At 47.7% G+C, this 24,022-nt stretch overlaps 1 protein-coding gene across 5 annotated transcripts in view; it reads left to right on the top strand.

Annotated features, from left to right (window-relative positions):
• RUNX1 (RUNX family transcription factor 1) overlaps window positions 1–24,022 on the top strand; it is a 248,657-nt gene that overhangs the window by 153,323 nt on the left and 71,312 nt on the right. For all 5 annotated transcript variants that reach the window (XM_081799730.1, XM_031032673.2, XM_081799726.1 and 2 more), the window contains 2 exons: window positions 3,083–3,336; window positions 9,573–9,729. In XM_081799730.1, the coding sequence (XP_081655856.1) occupies window positions 3,083–3,336; window positions 9,573–9,729 (411 nt within the window). The remainder of the gene's footprint in view (window positions 1–3,082; window positions 3,337–9,572; window positions 9,730–24,022) is intronic.

Below are 24,022 nucleotides of genomic sequence, written 5' to 3'. Positions count from 1 at the left end.
GAATCCGGCGCGACGGCGGCCCCAGCACCCTAGCCGCGCGTCCGCAGCGGGGAAGGAGGCTGCGGGCGGGAGGGGCCCCCCGGGGGGGCGCGGGAGGGACACCCGCTCCCGGGAGTTGAAGTGGAGGGCTCCATGTTGGGGGTGGGCGCCCTGCCCCCGGGGTATGAGGGGTCCCACGGCGGGGGGTGGGGGCGGGGTGGGTTCCCCGGGGAGCTAGGGAGCCCCGCGGCTGGGGGCGGGGGGGGGGGAGGAACTGGCCTTGCGCGCCGGGGCGGGGCCCCTCTAAGCTCCGCGAAAATTCCCGCGGCGCCGTGGGGACCGACGCTGGGGAAGTTCCCGCCCGCGCGCAAAGCCAGGGTGGGTTCAGCACCCCCGGCTTCTCGGGCGGGCGGGGAGAGGAGCCAGCGCCGTTTCCGGGGAGCCGGAGGTGGGTGCGGGGCTCGGGCGACCTGGGCCCAGCGGTGGGCTTTCCGTGCCGCCTGCGGGGGAGCCGATGCTCCGAGAACAGGGAACCAGCCCAGCGGATGCTTTCAACTTTCTTTCCCGTAGCTTGTTCTTTGGGGTCTTTTCTGATAAGGACACTCCTTTGCTCGCCGCGAAGCACACTCAGACTGAGTGGGGCGCGCTGCATAATTAAGCCTCAGCCCAGACGCGGTGAAAAACACCAATTAAAGAAAAACCAAGAGAGAAAACTAAAAACACAAAACCATGTTGTGGAGACCGAGAACCGTCTGGCCTCATTAAATGAATCAGCGCCGCTTCTCTACTGCTGCCCACCAGGCTATGGTGCCGCGCGGAGCCGCTCTCCAGCCGGGCCCTCCGGCCCCCGCGCGGCCGAATCCCACCCACACCGGGGAAGCAGAGGCTCGGCCGTGGGTGGCCGCGCACGGCCGGGGGCCGCCCCGGGGCTCCGGCGCCGGTCCCGGGAGCCTCGCGGCGGCCGCTGCATCTCCAGGGCGCGAGGGGCGCCTCCCTCCGGCTTGGTCTCCGGGCCCGGGCCGCTCCGGGCACATTGCGCAGCCCAAGCCCTCCCTGGGCCGGCCGGCCTCCTCTCTCTCCACCTCCTCGGTCTCCAGACCGCGGCCGCCTGTGGCGCCGCTGCGCACTGCAGCCCCGGGCGGGCGGCCGCGCGACTGTGCCTGTGTGCAAAGACGCAGGGCCGCGGTCGTGCCGCACCAGGGCGGGGCCTCGGGCGAATGTGTGAGTGTGTGCGTGTGTGTGCGTGGATGCGGGTGCGCGGGGAGGCCGCGGTAGCCTCGGACTCTCCACGGGGGCTGCGTACAGTAGCGCGCGGCGGCGGCGGGGGCGCGCGGGCCAATTCCAGGAGCCCGCGGCCGCGAGCCGCGCCCTGGCTGATACCGGAAAGGCCTGTGATTGGCCGGCGGCCGCCCCTATGCAAACGAGCTGAGGGAATGGAATTCCTCAGGCCGGGCTTACAGTAAAAGCACGTTCATTTCCAGGCACTCTCATTCATAGAGCCAGCGGGCGCAGGCGGGACGGGCGCCCCGCGGCCAGACCCAGCCAGGGCACCACGCTGCCCGGCCTTGCGCCGGCAGGCACCTCTTCCTGGGACTCCTGGGGACGCCAGAAGAAAGTCAACCCTTGCTGCTTCTTCTTGACCTGCGTTGGAGCTACGATTTTTTTTTTCTTTCTCTCTTTACTTTTGAATGAACTGGTTTCTTGGCTGGACGTTTCAACTTCTTTCCTGCCTGTGAACTTTTCCCCGGTTGTTTCCTTTGACAACTGCAGGAGAAAGTGTGCTGTGCTTCGAGGCGAGCCGTGAAGTTGCGTGTGCGTGGCAGTGTGCGTGGGAGTGTGACTGCGTGTGTAATTCGAGCCACCCCGTCTGTTTCGATCTGCGCTGCGGAGCCTCCTCTCAAGGCCCGCTCCACCTGCTGCGGTTACGCGGTGATCGTAGGTATAGGCGCGCCCGGGCATTTAACCGGCCGGCGCTGGGGCGACGTTGGAGGAAGATCATCTCGCTACTGCCCAAGTAGGGCTGACTCACCGAGTCGATGTAGACAGTGGCTGGCTTCGGAAGAGTGCGTGTCTGCGTGCGTGTGACTCGGCTGCTGCTCAACTCCCACCAACCACAGGATCAGCCACAAACTTAACCAACATCCCCAAAACCGAGTTCTCAGATGTGGAGAGCTGTACTTTGAGTGTCATCGACTTGGACTTTTTTTTTTTTTTAAAGATTAGCTTTTCTTTGAAAAGCTGAATTTTCTGAACTGAGCATTTCGCCAGAATTTATTAAGAGAACATGACAAGTATTTCTAGCCCAGCCCTTCTTCAACTACTGAAGCTTATTTTCAAGGCTACTTAAAAAAAAAAATCAGCAGCGAACATTAATGGATTTCTGTTGTGTTTAAATTCTCTACAGATTGAATTGTAAATATTTTATGAAGTAGAGCATATGTATATATTTATATATACGTGCACATACATTAGTAGCATGACCTTTGGAAGTCGCAGTTCTTGCTTTTGAGGACCGAAGCCAGTTTTGCATGATGAAAGTGGCTCTGTGTATGGAAGACACTCGTATATTTTGTGTTGTACTGGGACTTTAGACAAAACTCACCTAAAAAAAAAAAAAAAAAAAAAAAACAGGCGATTTACTACTGGAACTTCCAAATTATGTATTTGCTGGTCCTTTTGCTCTCTGTATAAATATTTTAGGAAGTGTATGGGAATTTTGCCTCCGGGAATTTTTTTTTTTTTTTTAACAGCCAAAAACTGAAGTTAAACTCTCAAAGCAAGACTCAGAAGACAGTCTCCCTCGGCATTTGACTTTGGATTCTAGTCGCCCAATTTTTAAAGCATTAAGCGGTCGGTTGCTAGGAGCCCTGCCGGGTCTGAGGCTGACCGGCATCACAGAACTTTCCCCCTCCTGGACTGTTAGTAACTTAGTCTCCCACCTCCCCCCAGTCCCCCTCCCCCCGCGCAGCAATAAAGGCCCCTGAACTTGTATGTTGGTCTCCCTGGAGCTACTCGCCGAAGATCCGCGCCCCTGTCGCCGTCTGGTAGGAGCTGTTTGCAGGGTCCTAACTCAATCGGCTTGTTGTGATGCGTATCCCCGTAGATGCCAGCACGAGCCGCCGCTTCACGCCGCCTTCCACCGCGCTGAGCCCGGGCAAGATGAGCGAGGCGCTGCCGCTGGGCGCCCCGGACGCCGGCGCCGCCCTGGCCGGCAAGCTGAGGAGCGGCGACCGCAGCATGGTGGAGGTGCTGGCCGACCACCCCGGCGAGCTGGTGCGCACCGACAGCCCCAACTTCCTCTGCTCCGTGCTGCCCACGCACTGGCGCTGCAACAAGACCCTGCCCATCGCTTTCAAGGTACTCGGCCCGGAGCGGGTGGCGGGAGGACGGGAGGACGGGAGGACCGGCGGAGGCCGGCGGAGGCCGGCGGAGGCCGGGGGCGATCCGGGAGGGCAGCGGCCAGGCGGGCGGGGCCGGGTTCTAGAAAGGGGCCGGCGCTGCCCCCCGCGGCCCCTGGTCCATCCTCCTGCTTTCGGGACACGGGGGATGCTGGGTTGCCCTGGCGATCCTCGGTGTGTGTGTGCGGGGGGGACCCGCAGGGGCTGCCTCTAGGGAGGACTGAAAACAATCTGGATGACCCCAGAGAGGTCCACTGAGGGCCGGTTGGGAGCTCCCCGACAGAGGTCCTTAGCTTTGCTACAAAGTAGAAAAAGTTATAAGCCAGCTCCGGCAAGCCTGTCTGCTCCCATGCTTCCCCCACCCCCCCCCAGCCCCCACCCCCGAACTTGACACCCAAGCCATTCTGCCTCCCTCCGATGGAGGCATCAGGAAATAAAGATACTTTTATACTTTCGGGTCAGTGAAAATAAACTGACAAGGAAAACTGTCAGGGTTTCCTACCCCCACCCCCTCTTTAACAGTCCCATCGAAATTAGCATGTCTAAAGTCCACGGAGGGCGTAGTTAACTTTGCAAAAGTTTTCTGAAGAGTTTTTGCAGCTTCTAGTCTGCTCCTGCCAGAAGCCGCAAGTAGCGAATCCTGTTTCTTTTCCTGGAACCCTCCTGAACCTTATCTCTGGCTCACCTGGATTAAGCCCGGGGCCTGGAAGGGTGACAAGCCTGTCTTCTGCGAGTCGGGGTCTAACCCGCTCACAGCATTTTTGTCTGAGGAGGCGGGTGGAGTGGATCCCGCAACTTCAGATGAACAGCTCAAGGGGTCTTCGTTCACTTGAGCCCCTAATCTTTCCCTAGCTTTGAGCCTCCTTTAAAACCCTTGGCCTTCAACGGGGATATAGAAACAACGCTCGGCGTTTTAAAAAACCACCGCCTCCCCCACCCCCCTCGCACACACCCTGGTCCCAAAGAGTAGAAATTTAATTTCGGCGGTGGGGATTCTATTCTTCTGTCTTGAGGGGGTTTAGGAAGGGGCAACTTGTTAGTACAATCTGTAGTCATTTCCTGTTCATTGAAAGGACTGAGAAAGGCAGGTGGAGGGGGGAGCTGTAAAGATCAGCTACTCTTTCTTTTTAAGGTAATTGTGCCCTCTAAGGGGAGATTAATTTAATATAAGCTTTTTTAATGGTTCCAGGCCTTTACTGGATCTTGATCTAGTTACAATGGACAGTGTTCGCTTTTTTATAAAGTACTGTGGGAGTTCTTTAATTTTAGGCCTTATGCATCTTCCGAACTTACATTATGATTCCTAGAACAAAACAAAATGTGTCATTGGCTGTGTCTCTAGAAGCCCCTCACTGTTCTGAAAGCAGAAGGTTTTGAGGGGGAGGGAATGAGGAATGGGTTGAGCAGCCCAGCTGGACTCTTTCCCTGCTGTCCTTCATCTCTGTAGATTTGGGTTGGGAGTCCATTTCAATTTTAAATCGTTCTAATCTCTTTACCTAAACAGGCTCCTCTAACTAAAGGATAGGACTGAGTCCCCTCAGTGACAGGGGACTAGACAGGGCTCGGCCCTGGGGCCACTTTCAGATAAGAACAGAGGCAGGAGACAGGCTGATAATCATAATCGGCCAAAGGGTCATTTAAACCCGGTGCCCCTGACACACCAATGGAGTGGGTTCCAAGAGATCTGTGGCTTCCTTTGGGGGTAAATCAGGATCTCTCCTGGATGTCCCCTCCTCTGCCAGGAACCAACGCCCAAACATATCAAAACACTGAGTGATTAATAATCTTCAGGAGGTGAAGTGATGGAGTTTCTCAAGCCACCCCAAGAAAAGCATTATTTTTTTCCAAAAGACTGAAAAAAATCATATAACTTGCTTTTCTGAGCCATCAGGGAATTTTTTTTCAGTAGAAATCTTAGTAACCAAAGAGATTTCTTTTTCAAAATGATTTTTGACAATGCACTTAAAAAAAAAAAAATCGAATTTGTTTTACTGAGTAAGAGTTTGTTGTCTCCTAAATGACCAAAGCATAGTTCTCTTGAAAAAAGTTCAAGTGGGTCTTGAGAACATAGGGGGGAAAGGGAAGGACAGCGGAGAAATGAGGCCACTTGAGTAATATCTGTCACCACTCCGTCCCCATCAAGAGAGGCCTCTTCCTGAAGGAAGCCTGCTCCCTGCACCAACTGAAGGAGCTGACAGAATTTTCAGTGAGGGAACGAACCCAAAGGTTAGGCAGAAAAGCAAGTTAGCCTTCAAAACATGACTGTGCCCAGGTTGATTGCTTCCGTAACCCTGGCCCCACTCCTCACTTAGCCACCTACCCGCCTCCCAAACAGTTTCTACAGAAATTATGACTTCAAAATGTGGATTTCAAATAAGCCCAATCTTTTTAAGTAGTTAATCAGTAAAAATGGTTATATTCCCTGTAATAAGGAGGAGAAAATGTGAAACAGTGATAAAATCTGATGATATGGTTGAACAGAGCATTTAAGTGATTCTTTCCTAGTCTCTGAAATCCTGTGTGTAAATCCCCTGCTTGAATCTTTGAAACTAAATGGAGACTTCAAATTATGAATTTTCCTTCAAATAGATTAAAATCTTCCTATTTGCTTATCCTGGACCCCAAAATATACCCCGCCTTCATTTTTCCCATGGAACACCTTTATTTTTGTAGCGTAGAAAAGAGACCTATTTTACTACTGGGAAAATCTTAAATTTGCTACGTGTTACCCACCATTTCCAGAAGCAACCTAAAGAGCTATGTAGATGACTTAGAACATATATATATATTTTTTAAATACTGCAATATTACAGTTTGTTTAGGCCCCCGTACACCAGGGTCCAAAGGCATAAACATGCCATCAGCAAGTTCAGAGGTTTCAGATGCTAATAGTCATATTCTTTCCATAAGAAAGCAGTAAGTAGTGTTTCTATCGGCAAGATTCAGTCCCTAGGTATGCATTAAATGTCATCTTGGCTGAATTCTGGGTTCCACTCCACAGCTTTCTTTGAAACTCTGGAAAATTAAAGCATTTAAAATAAATGAATTGTAACTGTAATTTCAACCTAATTAGAGTTGTTTGAAATGCCATTTTGAACTGGGAACAGGCTAGCCAATAGCAGTGTGAGGAGACCCATGCAGTACATAGGAGGGTTGATGTTTTGCCCAACTTCCTGATACTTTAAAAACAGAGAAGTAAAACAAAATATGAGATATCCTTTGGCCAGCAAGTCCCTTCTTGTCTGTTTGGTCTGTGTTAAAATGTAAATGTTTGTGTTTCCTTACCTATTGTTTATAGCTTTTCATTCCAGTTCCTTCTTTTTTTTCTGTTTGAAGTTAGATTTTTTTTATGCTCTTCTCATTGTCTATCAGTGGGACAATCTGTATCAAATTAGCAGACATGTTAGTTTTAATTTTTTTAATTTTTTAATCTATTCTAAGTGTGCTTGTTAACAATTAGATGATATATACGCTATTAGTGTAATTTAATATTCTTCCCTTTCTTCCCTGCCAAAAAAAAAAGAAAAGAAAAAAAATCCCTGGGAGATCAATAAAAAAACAAAAAGAATGATCTTCGAGCACACACATATCTTCGATTTTTGCTGCTTTTTTTTTTTTTTAGAAAGGGAGGGGTAGGAAGGGTTCAACTGCTAATTTTGTTAGTCTTAAATTCCAGCATCAACAACCTTTTCATATTTAGCCACCATGATCATTTTACTCTATATTTGTTTCTACTTGGTGAAGGTCTCGTGAGTTTGCCAAATTACTGACAAGGATAGTTTTGGAAAGATGAGAGAGGAACAGGCGTGGAGCACCGTGACGGGAGCCAATGGGAGGAAGGTGCTTTAGCATACATTTTGGAAGATAGACAACAAGATTTACTTATTTTAACCTCTTCACAGATTCTGCCCCAACAATGAGTTATTCAGTTTGAAAACCACATAGTTAAGTATACAGCCCCTGTATACTTACTAAATGTTGGATTAAAATAGAAAAGCCAGGCCATCACAGGGAGATGGGGATGAGGAAGTAAAAATATGTGTTTAAGGAGGGCATTTCAACACTGTGAGCTAATTTTACAGAAGGAAGTGAAAATAGTGAGAAAAATAAAGTGGAAAAATTTTTCAGAGACTGAAAAAAGCAGACTAGAGCAAGCCCATTTTGTGGGAATAGAAAAAAAAAAAGGTAAAATATGTAAATAACTGATCGGGGAGATTTATTTCAATGATGTTTTCGAAACAAAAGAGAATTGTCGTATTACTGCTCTTAATTAAAAGGCAACAAACACACTTATAATGGGAACTAAATATCTAATTAGAGGGTGCTTGGGGAGTAAATATCTGTGTTTTTAAATCTCCTTCATAGAAAACATGCCCAGCGTTGGGATGGAAAGGATTAGAAAGAAAGATAAAAGGCCCAGACGGTGCTCCACGGAGCAAGGGGGATAAGACAGATGAAGAACTTGCCTACCTATTGCTGTGTGGGCTCGTTCTCCTGGTCCCCTAGTCCCTTGTGGTGAGATGGCTGGTCCTCCCTGTCATACTCCTCAGAATCCCAGAGCTGAAGCATCACAAGGAATAAAAGCAGTAGGTGGTCACCTGGATGACACGGGGAGGGGGTAATGGCCAAGCAGGCAATGAAGATGGGCATTTCGAGAAACAATGGCTTTGCTATCATACACGGGAGCCTATTGCAGCCTTATTTACAGACAGAAAAAGGGGATTGAAAATATAGGTATTACTCCCAAAATTATGTAGTGATGATTAGGTAAAACGGAAGAATAATCACTGGAGAATTCATTGCTGTTACAACTCAAATACAGAAAGAAGAAAGTGATTATATAATTGGAATGATTAACACAGAATTCACTACTGACTGAGAAAGTACCATGAGGAATATCAGAAATGTTAGGAATAGGAACAATTTGGGGCATTTTGATTTGAAATCCTATGACCACTTTAAAAAATAGAAACAATGGAAATATAGGTAATAATAATTGTCTAGCTCCCAAAAAAACATTTCTAGAAGAGTCAAATGATGGCCAAGAAATAGATACAACTGTACAAACCATCTTTATGGCATCCTCCTTAGAGCATTTTACCTTGAAATTATAGCTTTTTTATTGCCTGAATATCAGAAATATTTATCCACCAGTTTTCTCCAGCAGCCCTGTTAGGAAATCCATTCCTATTCAATTACATTAAAGGAATTCTTCTTGAAGATCAGCTGGGTTTGGGGAAAACCTCAGTCATCTATCAGGACATAGTTGGCGTATCTAGGGGACCCACAGGTACAAAAATGCCACGTAGTTCGACTCCTGAATTCAGAGCAGCACATAAAAGTGAGTTCCCCTCTTCTCTGAGGTCTGTTGATTTTGCAGTTGGTAATGAGCAAAGGGTAGATTTCTCATTTTTTTCCTTGCATGCTAGAATTCCCAGCTACTGATAATCAATATCAGAGAAGCAAGTAGGGGGTCTCAACGATGAACTGCAAAGGGAGAGTCATTCAAGAATCATCAGTAATTCAGTTGTAAAGATCGAATTTAATTTTAGCAGAAATAAGTTTAAACACCTAAAAGCAAAGTGAGCCCTGTGAGGCCTGTCAGTGGACGTCTGGATGAGCAAGAGATGGATCAGGTTATAAACTTACAAAAACAAGACACTGCATTTCTCAGATATTAAGATGATTGCATTCATGAAAAGGCATAGCTTTAAAAGCCCTTGCTGTAGTCAGTCTTGTCCCAACTGCACCATGTAACCTTAGATGGCTTTATTAGGTGAATGTTTTAGGACTCCAAAATTTGTATTTAGTTCTGCATAATGGAATTCAAAGAGATTCTTCCCATTAATAACTTTCCTGTTGTTTTGCTATTCCTTTGCATCTGGGTGGCACAGTCGGGTTGAGCGTCCGACTCTAGATTTCAGTTCAGGTCGTGATCTCAGGGTCTCGAGATGGAGCCCCATTATGGGCTTTGCGCTCAGATCAGAATCTGCTTGAGATTCACTCCCTCTTCCTGTCCCTCTGCCCCTCCCCCTGCTCTCTTGTGCACACTCTGTCTCTAAAATAAGTAAATAAATCTTTTTTTAAAAGAAGGATCACTTAATATATATTTAATTTTAAAATAATTAATACACCAGTGGCATAAAAGTTTACAACATTTCTGATGTCTGCATCTGTCCCTTGGTTGGTGTTTAGGTGGTGGCTCTGGGGGATGTCCCCGATGGCACTCTGGTCACTGTGATGGCGGGCAATGATGAAAATTACTCAGCTGAACTGAGAAATGCCACCGCAGCCATGAAAAACCAAGTTGCGAGATTCAATGACCTCAGGTTTGTCGGTCGGAGTGGAAGAGGTATGTATCTGTCAAAACTAAAATGGGAGTGCAGAGTCTTACATGGCAACAAATCCAAATTTCAAAACTTCTAGAAGTGTCTGTGATGTCCTAGAAGTGTCTGTGATGGGATCCCTGGAAGCACAGTCTTTCTTGTTGATATTGCTACTTCAAGCTTTTAAAAAAATATGGATTTAAAATGTAGTATCTTTTCAAGAATCTACCTTTACGTTGTTGCCTTCTATTATTGAATTAGTTTAAGACTGATTTGGAACATGGAATGAATTGTGAATTTCAAGGAAATCCCTCCCATCTTTACTAAAACGTAAAAATATAAAACTCACCATCATGGAAACTAAGATTATATAACTGGTATTCTCCACTTGATAATATCAAAAATGTATATCAGGGAAGTCTTTAACTTAGAATCCATGTGCTATCTATGACAAGGGACAGAGTTTCAAATGATCACATTTTAAGGGATATACAGTATATGGTTATTGAAATGTGGTCTCAAGTAAGTTTACCATTTTATGATAAAATATGAAGAGACAGTGATAGTACCATTCTGGTTTGGCAAGTGTGGTGGCGCATTTATGACTTTCCTGTCGCATGTAATTTGGATGCCTTCTTATTATTTGGGGGAGGGGTCAGACCCAGTTAACATTTTAGTACCGATCTGTTAAAGACTGGATTACCCAAAGGAACTGTTGCGTCAGGGCAGTTCTGTGTGGTTTTATTTTTCTATGCCTGTTACTAAAGCATTAGAGCAGAGAGAGGAATTTTGGCTCGTAATCTCCTCTGGTTTCCAGTTATTTTCAAATATCATGTTTTTGCTGTATTGTTAAGAACTGAAGTCGTATTGGGGCGCCTGGGTGGCTCAGTTGGTTAAGCGACTGCCTTAGGCTCAGGTCATGATCCTGGAGTCCCGGGATCGAGTCCCGCATCGGACTCCCTGCTCGGCGGGGAGTCTGCTTCTCCCTCTGATCCTCTCCCTCTCATGCTCTCTGTCTCCCATTCTCTCTCTCAGATAAATTAAAAAAAAAAAAAAAAAAAACTGAAGTCGTATTTTATAAATAGCAATAAGTACTAGAAGTTTAATGGAAGGAGGAAGGATAGTTTGTTTTGAAAATCTCATTTTCATAATATAGTATTGAATAAGCTAATGAATAAAAGTTATTTTGAATATAATTTAAAAAAGACATGATAAATACATAAACAGCAGTAGATGACTCTTGTATTAAAAAAATTTAAAGTATATTTAAAGTATAACCAGTGGACAGTTAAACATAAGAGTAATCATACTCTTTATAAAGGCATTCAAAAATACAAGAAAATCTGTGATTAGTCGAAGAGAGGAAGGGGTGGGGTAAAGGTGTGTTGCTCTTTTGGGCCTTCAGTTTTGCTATCTTAGCTGCCCGAAGCATTTTTAAAATAGAATCCTAGGTGGAGAAAATTAAAAAAAAAAAAAACTTACAACATGATTGAAAATATATGTTCATAATACTAACTATGTTAATAATAGGGTAATGCAAAGAAAATTATATCAACTTATTGAGAGCAGGAGAGATGCTATAACATATGAAAGCATAAAGTCATTAAACGAGTTCACTTGTTATATTAAAAGTCCCCGCCTTTCGGTAAATGGAATTCACATTATGATTCAGAGATGTGTGTTTGGAAAACATCGTGAAGGCTTCAGATGAGTAGCTGGTAGAGTAGGTGAGAAGCCAATAAAACACAAAGGCCTATTGCCTGGCCCCTGCCTACCAGCCTAGCTAACAACCTCGGTTCAATTCTCGGGGATTTATACCATCAGGGACGATGGTTGAGGTGCCTTGGGTTGCCCTTCCAGGGAAAGCTGTGCATCGATGTGGGTCCCCGTGTCAGGTTTTGGTTTTAAAAGTTTGGGAAACGTGAACGGATCGTGCCTGTGACACTTTCCCATGAGAAGAGCTGTGGTGGCCTTGGGGCCGTGTGCAGTAAGTTGGTGAAAATAAAGAATGGGATTTTGAAAGCAGCGTGCTTCCTTTTCTGGCATTGAGGGCTGGTCTCTGGTCCCTCATTGGCCATTTCTGTTTTGAGTGGGTGACTAATAGAGGTGCCTTGTGTTTACTTGGGTAACAGTGAACTGTTTCCCCAAGGTGTGGATTGTTTGCAGTTGGCTGCCTGATTCATGCCAGTATGCCCTAGAGTTTGCATAAAACCCAAAGAGTAAAATAGCTACAACCAAGGCTGGGCTGTCTTCGGATAACCTGGAACAAAAAAAAATCGATGAAAATGCCATAAACGGACAATATCTGTTTTGAACGGGCTTGGCTTCCCAGGAGTGATCATAAGCAATCCCAAATACAGGAACCCTAATTCCGTGTTTGACCCAATTCTGGTTACCCTGTGTATTATTGGTCTTTAGTGGGTTGTTTTTCTGTTTGTTTGTGGGGGTTTTTGTTTGTTTGTTTGGGGGTTTTTTTTGGTCAATACTACAAAACAAAATGAGCTGTCAAAAGTCCCCGTTTGACTTTGTCTCGTGATCTCTCTCCAGTCATAAAATACAACTTGATTTTACTCTCTCGAGTGTAAGTGTCAACAGCAAAGCCTGCCAGATTTTTTTTTTCTTTTTGCAATTTGCTTCCCATTACGAAGAGAACAGATGATTCTCACTAATTTTGACAATTAGCCTTAATCTTCCTCACTGAAACTTGTCCTTTAAAAGTTTCATTACGTTTTATGAAGCGATTGTAAGGCTATTTACTGTTTCATTTTCTGTTTTTGAAAATGTGCCTAAAAACACGTCATTGGCATAAACATGCCACCGTGGCCGAGAAGGTCCTGGCTGTTGGCTCATCCAAACATTTCAATGCCAGGTTCACATTCTGTCAAACAGCACCCATCCGAGGGTTTCTCAAAAGGGCTTGGTTCTCAGTTCTAAATGGAGGGCAGAGAAAGAAAACTCCCTTTTCTTTTACCAGCTGCCAGTCCGTGGGGTTTGGAAAACCTCACAGAAATTGCCAGAGGTTGGACGTGGAAGGGTTTTTCTCTGGTCGACAGAACTGATTTGTCTGAGTGCTGGCTCTTATCCAGGATCACAACTTATAACCTCAAGTTCAGCCTGCAACCGGGAAAACCTGCCCGTCCGGCTTTGAGGGCCTTGCTGACAACATTGGCCCCTAAAAAATGTTGGTGAAGCCTTCAGTAGTCTGAACCGTCTTCCTTCTTCCCCTTCCCTACTTTTTCTCCTGGCCAATTTAAATCCCGTGCAGGGGATACGTCCCCCTTGGGCTTTGCTCCCTTCGATTCAGGGTCTCCATAGAAATGGACTCTGCCTTTACAGGGGATGAGAGGAGATGCAGAGCACACAGGTGGTTGCTCAGAACCTTTCGCACTTAACCACAGGTTCTGAAGAACCGTCCCTCACTCCCAGAAAATTGAAGTTCAGGATCAAAAGGAGTTTCTCCTTGGCGAGGTTAATTAGCAGTAGCTTACGTCGGTTGACATCAACAGTCGAGACAGGTTATCACTGGTATTTTCAGTGACAAGAAAGCGTATCGTGGCTGCCGCTGAGAGACACTGAAGAAATTTTAGCAGTGAGATCTGTGAGTGCTTCCGCCACTGTTGTAGTACATAATCAGTTGGAAAGGAATCCATCAATCAGGGAATACGGCTTTAGTTAATTCATTTTAGAACCAAAGAGGAAATCTACCAGACCGTATCATCAACCACATCATAAAGGGGGGAAGAGAATCCAGTGCAAATTTCCTCCTAATTCCTAAGAATATGATTTTTTAATCTTTTGGGAACATCATAGATAATTGTGAAAATCCTTTGGAAGCCTTCTCCCAAGGGGGGGGGGAAATATGCATGTGCTCTTCTACCCAGAGTTTCATGCACAGTTCCAGTTTCCAGGACTGTTGAGGCTCATTTGTGGACCTTCTGGGGATCCACGGGCCCCCAAGCCAAGCGTCTGTGAATTTGGAACTTTGTCTTGACCATGGAGGGCCAGCCTCACACCGGGCTGCACAGAGTAGATAACTGGAATATGAATAAATGAACAGACGAGGTGGACATTCTTCTTGCACCCTGTGTGTTTTGGTAACACCTGTTTTTATTATAGCCAGGACCTGGTTTGTATAATTAGGAAAATAGATCCCATTCAAACTGCTGGTCCAAACTTCCCGTAGGTCATCAGGTATGCACACATGCACACAAAGGGGAAGGAGCCCATTTTATTATAGCCTCTTGCCCAGTGAATGCCTAAGCTCTCCCTTCCCCCCTTTACCTCTCCCTCTCCCCTGACCCCTGCAGCGTGCAGTGTGAATTCCACACTCAGCCCCTTGAGGTCTGGGAGTTCTCCTGTCTGTTAGAATGGGGTTTAATTCCTTGGAGGAATTTCTGTTTATGTTGACCTCCCTGGCAACTTAAATCTCCCCCCACTTTCAAAATAGTACCCTTTCCCAGTGCTTTTATAAAATGAAATTCCTTCATTATATTCTTGCTATGGATGTCTTCTCAGACATAATATTTACCCTGTCACAATCTGGGTTATTGCATATTTGCGTAATGTTTGTTACTTAAGGCAGTTTCATTCTTACAGTATTTTGCATTATTTGAGGAACAGTATGGGGAGGTTGCTTTCAAACGAGTGAAAGACCACGGCTGAGATGAAAGGAAGGTCCATTTAAACTGTCCTGGTATCCTACACGAAAAGAGACGTGTCTTTATGGAGCGGTTGTTACTAAGAAATGGTCGGAATGACTCACAATATTATCATAGGATCCAAGGCATTCTCCCCTCCATCCCAGAGTCCCAGAAAGAGGGGTAGGAAAAATTTATCTGACAACCCCAGAGTTGTTCCACGGGCAACATTCAAGATAATAAGCTGGCAATCAGATCTCCTGGAGAGAATACAAGAAAAAGGCGTGATTAAAAACAACAACAAAAGACCCAGCTTCTGAGACACCAAGCTCCAGGCAGCCCTAGCAAATAATTCCTTTAGATGGCAGGTCGAAAGCTGGTGTCCCGGATCTGATGGAGAATTCATCTTTAGAGATCAGGTTTCTCATTCTGTTTCCCATTTGCCAATAAAAGGGTAGCAACACTTTCTCAAAGCAAGTTGCTCCCTACCCCCAGCCGCTACCCCTGGCAGTCCTTGTCCCTGCCAACACCATGGCAAGGACCAAGGAGGAAAGCTCTCTTGGAAACTGCTTATGCTTGGAACATAGAATTTCACAATTTATCTCTTCACGGTTTTCTTGCTGATTTTATGAAGTGCCAGACTTCACCGATGGTGTCAGACAGCTTTCTTAAAAATGAAGTTAATGGTATGAACAATATTTCAGAGTTGGTGGTCAGATGCTAGGCTTCACCCACCCTCCACCCCTTCTGTGCCGGCCGGCTTGCGTTTGGTCAAGGAGGTTCCTTTTGGTGGGGACCGCGGGCTATCAGTCAGAAAGAGCCTCCGAGAGAAATAATGGTTCAATGATTTTTAGAGCTTCCTGTTTCAGCAGCAAGCATTATAGACATAAACAGTGATCCGGCCAACGGCTGCAACGCTGCTCTGGTTCTAATAAATCAGTTTTGTATTTTCTTTCTGTGCTGGTTGGCGAGGGGCAAGAGAGGGTGGAGAAGATCGGTTATGGAAGAGCATAGTGTTACTTTTTTTTTTTTTAGGAAAAATTGTCGGAAAAGAGAGAGGGTATACTGTCTGGTGACTGTTCTCTTTCTGTTGATTATGAAACGAGTTCAGATCAGTAAGGGGATGTTTATAAATAGTTGTGTCCTGTCAGTATGTAGAGGTTATGTGGTTTTGGAGGATCTGTTGGACTTTCAGTCAGTGGGGTGTGTCTGTGTTCGTGTGTGCACACAGGCATCCACCCTCCCATTGAGAAGTCTTCTTGGACCAAATTATCTTCGGGACTAAATGCATGCTAATCACATCTTCTCATTGAAGCCTAAATGATGCAATTAACAAAAATTAATAAGTGAGCAGCATGGATTGAATGAGTATTCATGGGAATACTTCCAAATATGCCACTTTTATTGCTCACTCTTGGGGCGTCGGGGACGAATTGCTGTTCTTCGAGATTCGTATTTTATACACACGCATTAGTGGACTCCAGGCAACGTCTGCCCCCCTTCATCAGCTGTGTTGTGAGTCCCGCACTCAAGAGAGGCACGTTTCGGTCTGTGCTCAGAACGGAGCTCTCCTTGTCGTACCCTTTGCCCTGCACTGATTTGGGACTCAAGCATGTTGCCCAGCCTCTGTTGGCCTATATTGGGCATGGATCCATGTAGGAACTCCATCTGTCTCCAGGGAGGATTTCAGGTAGTTGAGGACCCCCAAACCACGAAGCGATCCCAACAAGCTCCTTCAAGAGGCTCACGGCCTTTCAGACGCCGGATTCAAAATGTGTTGTCTTGTGATTTCTTGGTGAGGACGCATTCGTTTAGAAGCTACTTAACCTGTGTTTTTCTCCAAGAAGATGTAAGTAAATTTCCGGCTTGTTTTTCAATTTGGATTAATCCCTGCTTATACCTGGAGAGTTAAGCCCGTCATTACGAATGTATGGGTGGCGCAAACTGCAGATCCATACCAGCTCCCCGAAGCCTCCCGACCCAAGGAAACGCCTGGGTTTGGTTAATGGGAGGGCTCGGCAGTCATTCTCATGGGTGCTGGTGGCCCTTACTGAGTCACTGTATGCAAACAAAGGAGACTCTCCTTGGCTGAAACAAAGGCAATGCACAGGAATATGGGCGGTTTGAGCACAGTTGGTGATCTGTGTGCTTATCAGATCTGGGCAGACAAGGCGAGGAGGGATGGGCCTGTTCCGAGGTGGAAACATTCCAGTTTGCTCAAGGCAGTGGTTTTGGGTCTTTACAAATGTTTTTTCCTTCATTCTTATTTGAAACCGTCGTATGGAGTACAGTCAGTATCTATTTATCTATTTAGAATTAATGAGGAGCAGACCTCAACTCATCTCATAATAAGGCTTTGTCTGCCCCATTAAATGGTGTGTCTTCAGCACCTGCACCGCTGGGTCTTTCCAGATGCTCTGCCTTCATCGTCCCATTGGAAACCTCCCCCAGCACTTCACAGTTGGTATTTTATCTATCCATCTGCTTGTCGATTTTGATGGTGGTCTCTCTCAGTGGTTCCCACCTAGGGTGATTTTGACCCCCACGGGACACTTGGCAATAGCTAGAGACATGTCTAGCTCTCACAGCTGGGATGGGGGACTGCCGTGATCATCTAGTGGGCGGAGGCCAGGGACACTGCCATACGCCCTGCGGTGCTTAGGACAGTCCCCGACAGCAGCGTTACCCGTCTGAAATGTCAGTCCTGCCGAGACTGAGAACACTCATCCCACATCACACTCATTCATAAGAAGTTGTAAAATGTCTCCCTTGCCCCTCTGCCCTCACTTTCTGCCTCTCTACAAAATGCATGAAACACTTACATTAAGAAGTGCACAGAGAATAAAAAAATAAAATGAGAAAGCATCACTGAATATTAAAGTCTTGTTTTAAGTATGAAAACATACCAGTGTTCCGTATGCATAGAACTGCCCCATCTCCGAACAGGAACATCCCCGGTGGGGGCCAGGAGAGGCTGCAGGTGGGGTGGGCCACATAGCAGGAGAAGCTCTTCCTGGAGGACTCCCCCCACTGCAGCCGCTCCCCCAGGAATGTCCCACAGGTGCAGGTCCACAGGGACTGTCAGAAAAAATGAAAGTACCCTGCCGGCTTCTCAGTGCTCAGCACCAACCCCCACAGGGCTTCAGTCCGGGACCGCAGATCCTCCGACCCAGGAACACAAATGGATGTGAATGGCCAGTGTCCACTCGAACTAAAAAGTGCGAAAAGCCAAGTCCTGGAATGCATCACTGACAGATAACCTTGCAGACGCTGGAAAGGGCTTGGTCTGCACACCTGAAAAAAGGTGGGGGGGGCACATATAGAAGGAGCAGAGAAGGGACCCAAGTTGCTGGTCATCTCTGAGATGGCCCTGGGTTTGCAGGTACCACAGACAGACAGGTGGATTCTCCCAGAGCTTTCTCCCACCTGCCCCAACACATCTGCTCTCACCTGTTTCCCATACTGAGATTCAGGCAAAGGTGGTTTGAAAAAAATCCGAAGAGTCCGCTATGGGTTCTTCTTGTATCCAGGTAGTGTCTGCTGCAGGTTGAATTTCTCGAGTAAGTTTTGCCATGAGGGCTTTCTCTGGTTTTTGCTTGGTTGCTTGCTTTTACCCTGCATGGGAAGCCCCACGCCTAACTCTCCTGCCCCATGGATACACCTGCTTCTTTTACGCTCCCCTCAGAAAAGCAACCATCTCCCAGATTCGGCATGGAGCTCCAGTGCGTGTCAAATAGGCTGAGACAGCTCGCTATCCGAGTGGGAGCTCACGGGTATCATCTGTGCTGGGGACTGCACAGAGCCCATGTGCTGTCCCTAGGTGTGCTTGGGAGTGAAGTTCGCCAGGGCCAGAGCTCAAGGACAGCGGGCATGCATGGGGACACTGCGGTGATAACTGAGACCCAGGCACCCTGAGGGATGTGCCCGCGACTCCCAAGAGGTGGACGCCCAAGAATTTTCAAGACCTAGAAATTCTAGGCACCTTGTGGTATCACCCGTGCCTGGTGCAGAGCGGAGACTCATGAGACGTCTTCGAATGAGTGACTACCCCAGTCCTCTTGCTCTCTGGGCAGTGTAGTCTTGTGGTTCACACGTACGTGGGCTTTACTGGATTCTCTGCTGAGGAGAGCATCTCACCCTCAACACTATCAACACTTAGGGCTGGTGTGTCTTTGTTGTGGGGCTGCCCTGTGTGTTGTTGGATGGTTAGCAGGATCCCTGGCCTCAGCCTAGGGGCCAGTAGCATCTCCCTTCCTAGTTGTGACAGCCACAGATGTCCGCAGGCGTTGTTAAATGTCCTTGGGGACGGGGGTGGAGGGATGGCCCCCTGTTGAGAACACTAGCACAGAGCTGCATGTCCATGGGCAAGTGACTTGACCTTTCTGAGCCTGATTCTGGCTTTGTCCTTGCGGGGATGGGGTGTGCAGGGAGGACTACCTGACCTAAGACATACTATAAGCACGATTGCTTTACGGGGTTTATCTGCTTCAGGGACACTAACGCGGTAGAGGAGGTGATGGAAACTCTGTGAGCTCGTAACAAACAAGAGCAATAGGGACCTGCTTTTTTGTTTATCCAAACAGGTGAGTTTTCCAGGAAGGGAACCTCAACGCTGGTCCTGGCTCCTCAGCCGCGTGGAGTTCTCAGGTCGTGAAAGAGTTATACGCAGCGGGCACTGAGATTTCAGATTAGCAATGGCAGAGACGAAATTAAATATGTCCTGTAATATGAAGCACTGTTGTTCATGGGAAAAGAAGTTCTCCCAACGTAGCCATTCCAAGTCTTTTGTCCAAACATTAATGGCATGCAAATATTTATGATTCATACATGCCCCTTTAATTCCCAACCGTATTTTAACAATAAACACTGCATTTTCACAACGAAGCAGAATAATCCCTTTGTCCTGTCGCTGGGCTCCGCAGGCTGGCACCCGGCAGCATCACATTCTTCCTGCACGGTAATTGCTGACTCCACCCGAGTTTAGGGAGTTTTATGGTAGTCACAACAGCCTGCCTTGGACCGTGCTTAAGGACATCCTGGCTGTCCCACTGGAAGCCATTTTAAGGTTGTATCTCAGCAGTTTCAAAAACTGCAAGTGAACATCCATGCACTTTTTTTTTTTTTTTTTTGGCCAGCTATAAATGGGGAATTCATTAATCTGGCTACGGCTTGGAAAGGTCTCTTACTATGCTACCATCTTGCATTCTGTCCAAATCAATGGGTTCTAGAGGATACTAAAGCCATTGTCTCCCATTCAAGGGTCCTCTGATTCATAATGACAACATAGAACACATACGTCTGGTTGTGATGATTCTGCGGGTCTTTGGAAAGTAGCGTGACATGTATGAGAAGTGGATGCCCTTGCAGGACTCGCTAAGAGGTGCTGGCCTCAGTCTCCCCTTCTGTGCAGTAGGTGTGATGGTGCCCTTCATACACACTTTGAAGGTTAGGATGATTGAAACTAGATGATGTCTGTGTGGCAGGACTCAGGAAGAAGAATTCGCACTCACCTCAGCATGGTCCTTCCCTCTGCAATGAGAAGCACTGGGGGAGGTGGGTTGAGAGCAGGTGGGGTCAGCCCCTGAGTCCCTGAACCAGAACGTTGGGAAGGAGACTGTTTTCCAGTGTCCACTCCTGGATGGAAGGAATTCCTTTATCCTGCAAAGAACCTCATAAAATGAGCATGCTGGAGACGTAGCAGGAGTTTCATAAATATTCATAAGTAAATACGATGATAATAATAATATGATCATTGCAGACATTTGCTGGATGTTTTGACACAGGCAGGACCTTGTGTTCTCCATTTTAATATTGGTGAGTCTCTCACAGGCTTTGGACCCTTCCATTCAGGGAAGTATAATGTCCATTGCTTTTTTCTGACAACTGACCCCCACCCCACGAGGTCATTTGGTGAGGGTATCTCATTCATTCTTTATCCAGTCGTTCATCAGATACGCATTGTGCACCTACCAATTTCCAGGCACCGGGCTCCCACTGGAGATACAAAGGCAGCCAAAGAGAAGCCACAGCCTCAGGGGCTAGCGAGGGGCCAACAGTTAAGCAGGCCATCAGTGTTCTGAGTGGTCAGCACCATGGGCAGGTGCGACAGAGCAAAGGAGCAGCCGTGCAGAACCTCGTGAAGAGAGGAGGGGTCTTCCTGGACAAATTGTCATCTCGGTTGAGACATTTCAGGGTGTGGGAGAGGTTATCGAGGTGAAGAGTGTCCAAGCAGAGAAAATAGGGTGGGGAGAAATGCCTGGCCTGTCCAGGAGCCAGGAGATACTTGGGTGGCCCGCTGGGGAAGGTCTTGGAGCAGGATGAGACTCAGAGAGCTGCTCAGGACCTTGACAACCATCCACACTGGGAATTTGGTCTGCTCCCAGGGAAATGGAGAACCGCTGACTTGTTTTCAGCAGGGACTTGACATACCCAGATACAAATTGTAGGAAGATAGTCAGATTGCAGACTGAGGAAGGGAAAGCATGCTTGGGGGTTCAAAGACCAAGAACTCCCAGTTCTCCCTGCAGGCCAGCCTCAGACGTGTGCATACCCGGTTTGCAGATAGCTCATTTGGTAAATGTCGTTGTGCCCAGAGTCCACTCCTGCCAGGCCCTGCCTGCCACGCCCCCAGCCTTGCCTGGAGCCTCCCTCTTCTTCCTTCTAAGCCTCCACACCCACCTGCCCTCATGCTTCCTGGAAGCAGCCACTGTGTGGTCTAAACAGAAGACCCCAGCGCTGCCTTGCCTTCTAAGTGTCCACCCCTGGGAGCTCTGGGTAGCACCAGTGTGGTGTTGGGCTGTGTATTTGAGGCCACGGGCCATCACACAAGCAGAATCAGGGCTAGGACGAGGCCACTTTGATCACCTGTCCTATGTTAGCTTCTAGCTCAACCTCTGCTGAGGAACTTGGGTCACCAACCAGAGGGCTCTCTGGGCAACAGGCGTGGCCTTGGCCTAAAGAGAGCTGTGAATTCAGGGTCTTGGAAGTGTTTGGACCAAAAGGCTTAATACTTGATTCTTCCACCAAGATAGTCAGGAACTGTGATACCAAAAGAAAAAGGAAGATCAACAAGGGACTGTGAAATCTAGGGAAAAGAGTGCAAGGTCACATAAGCATCGTAGCGCCTTGGGTTTGGTAAATACTCTCCCTGAAGAAGAAAGCTTGTCCTCCATTCCTTTGGTAAACCTGAGTTGCTCACACCCGAGCCACAGAAAAAAGGAAAGTGATGCTTTCAGAGTGAAATCAGATATCATAAAGAACCAGCTGTCAAAACTGAAAGTTTATAGAAGAATTCATCGATCCAGTTATCAGACATTTTTTATTGCCTCGGAACAGAAGACACAAAGATTAATAAAATGCTGTCCCTGTCCTCAGCTTGTTTTTATAGAACATCTCCGGAGAAAATGCTTTTCATGTTGGTTTTCTGTAAGTAAAACTCTTTTTCAAGCAATCCATCATTCAAAAAAAAAAAAAGCTGTTTTTTTTATGAAAAACTTTGTGTTTTGAGCACCTGTCCGTAAACTTTGGGGAAGGGGTGTTGCTAGCGTGGGCCTCCCACCTGCATTTTGCCTGGGTGGCTGCAGGTACAATTAGATAAACTCATCTGCAAACACATGGGGGCCCTTTGCATGCAAGTGGATACACACCAACATCTTAATTTCCGTTCAATTTAGAGAAAGTAGGAAACTCTGTGCCACCTGAAGGGTCTGTACCCTCTTCAGAAATCCCCAAATAAACAGTGATACACCTCGACTGTCAAACGTCGTGGTATGTGTTTGGATGACGAAATGGACAGGGAGCAAAAGCATGAATTTTGGCCGTTAGGTTGTTCCAGTGGAAAAGTGAGAAATGTAAATTAAAACGATTTTGTGAAAAATACCCCCAATTCAGATTTCCCCTCGGAATCTGAGGGTGCATTAATTTCCATACTCAGTTATCCTTGATGAAAAAGTAGGCCCGACACCATCTATATGGTAAAAGGAGAAATCCTCCGGCGACATTTCAGAATCTGTTGGGATTTCCAGAATTTGCAAAGAGCCAAACTGGAGCCTTCACGGGCTTTCTTGCTTTTCAAAAGCTGCGTTGTTGTGTTTCCTTTGATTTTTCCTTACGTGCTGCCTGAAGTGTTTAAAGAGTGTGAGCCCAACCTGCTTTCCTGCAGCGATGCACGCATGCGTGAAAACTGTGCTGGTGTGTCCCGCGCGCGATCTGACACCCTCCCCCCCCCACGGCAGACGGTCCTCTGTGCCTACGGCCTTCCCTTGCGTGACAAAGGGCAAGTTTCACATCCCACCGAAACTGCCCGAAAAGGAGAAGATGACTCACAGGTCCAAACGGACCCCGAGGAGAGTGAGAGAAACACAGCCCAGCTGGCTGAGGAGCCCCAGCAGGGGGCTTGGCTCGCCGGGAGCCAAACCCCGGGAGAGACAGTCACAGTCGGACGGGGGGTTAGTCAGAAAGTCGCCCCTGACGCCACTGGCGTAGGGGGACGTTGCTGTGATGGGACAGGGCCCCCCGCTTCCGAATCCGCTGTTTCACTCCTGGACCAGAGATGAGTTTGAGTGGCCCTTACTCCTCGTCTTTCCCCTCCACCCCCCCCACCCCGGCCCTTCGGGAAGCAGTTCTGAGGTTTAGCCACTTCCCAGATGCGGTGAGGAAGTGGGGTGGGCGCCCGGGCCATGCGGAACTGCCGTGTCCAGCCGCGGCTTTATGAGACCACAGTTGGCTCTCCGAGCTCCGCAGGCCCGGGGGCCACCGTGCCGCGCCTGTCATGGCGGCAAGCGTCCGGGAGGACTCGCCCGTGACCTTCTTCCCAACTAAATAAAGCAGTCAGTATTGCGTCCTGGCACTTGGATGAACAAGCTGGCGTCGAAGGGGGAGGACACGGGCTCCACTGGGAGCATTTGGCCCAGCTTGTTTATAAGGCGGCTCAGCGCGGAGGTCGCCAGCTGGCGGGGCCGGAGTGAACTTGACGTTCGAGTTAAATGCGCAGTCTCCCTGATGGGTCCGGAGGCCTCGCTCTGCTGTCCGGCCGGCCGCCCTGGACGCTCTGCCTTGGTTTGCTGGAATTCCTAGGCAAGAGGGGCTGGGCCTGCTGGAGCTCTGTGGGCGCCGCCTGCCCAGCACTGACGTGCTCATCCACCTCCCCCGTCAGACCCCAGCACCCCTCCTCACCTGCTCCTCCTCCCCGCATCGCCCACGGCTCAGTCTTTGCGGAATCACGTTTCTCACGTCTCTTAACGATAATTAAACTGGTATTTCCCGACTCATTATTTCATTTCACTTGCATAATGGCACCGTGAGATGGAAGGACTGGTATTACCCCCATTTCACAGATGACAAGGCAGAGGCTCCAGATGGGTTAAGTAACTTGCCCAAGGTCACACAACTAGCAAGTGGGAGAGATTTAAGACACAGGCATTTTGACTTGAGAGTCCCTACTAGGCCTGGCCCTCTGTATATTCCCAGGGCCCCCAGATTGTATAATCAGTGCCTTATCTTTTGCTGCTTTTGGGCATCAGGCAGCCCTTCTGTCCCTTACTGCGTCCTCCCACCTTCTTGTTCGTTCCTCGTGTTTGTGCTTCTAAATAGTTTCCTGCTAGAACCCAACCACTGGCCAGTGCGGAGGCTGCTTGTCTGGGCTGGGGTTAGGTCTCCATGAGGGGGAGAAGGAAGGTCTCAG

This window comes from Leptonychotes weddellii, chromosome 1 (assembly GCF_054177405.1).
Source record: "Leptonychotes weddellii isolate Sample4059 chromosome 1, ASM5417740v2, whole genome shotgun sequence".
Lineage (NCBI taxonomy): Eukaryota > Metazoa > Chordata > Mammalia > Carnivora > Phocidae > Leptonychotes > Leptonychotes weddellii.
This window is presented reverse-complemented; position numbering and strand designations above follow the sequence as displayed.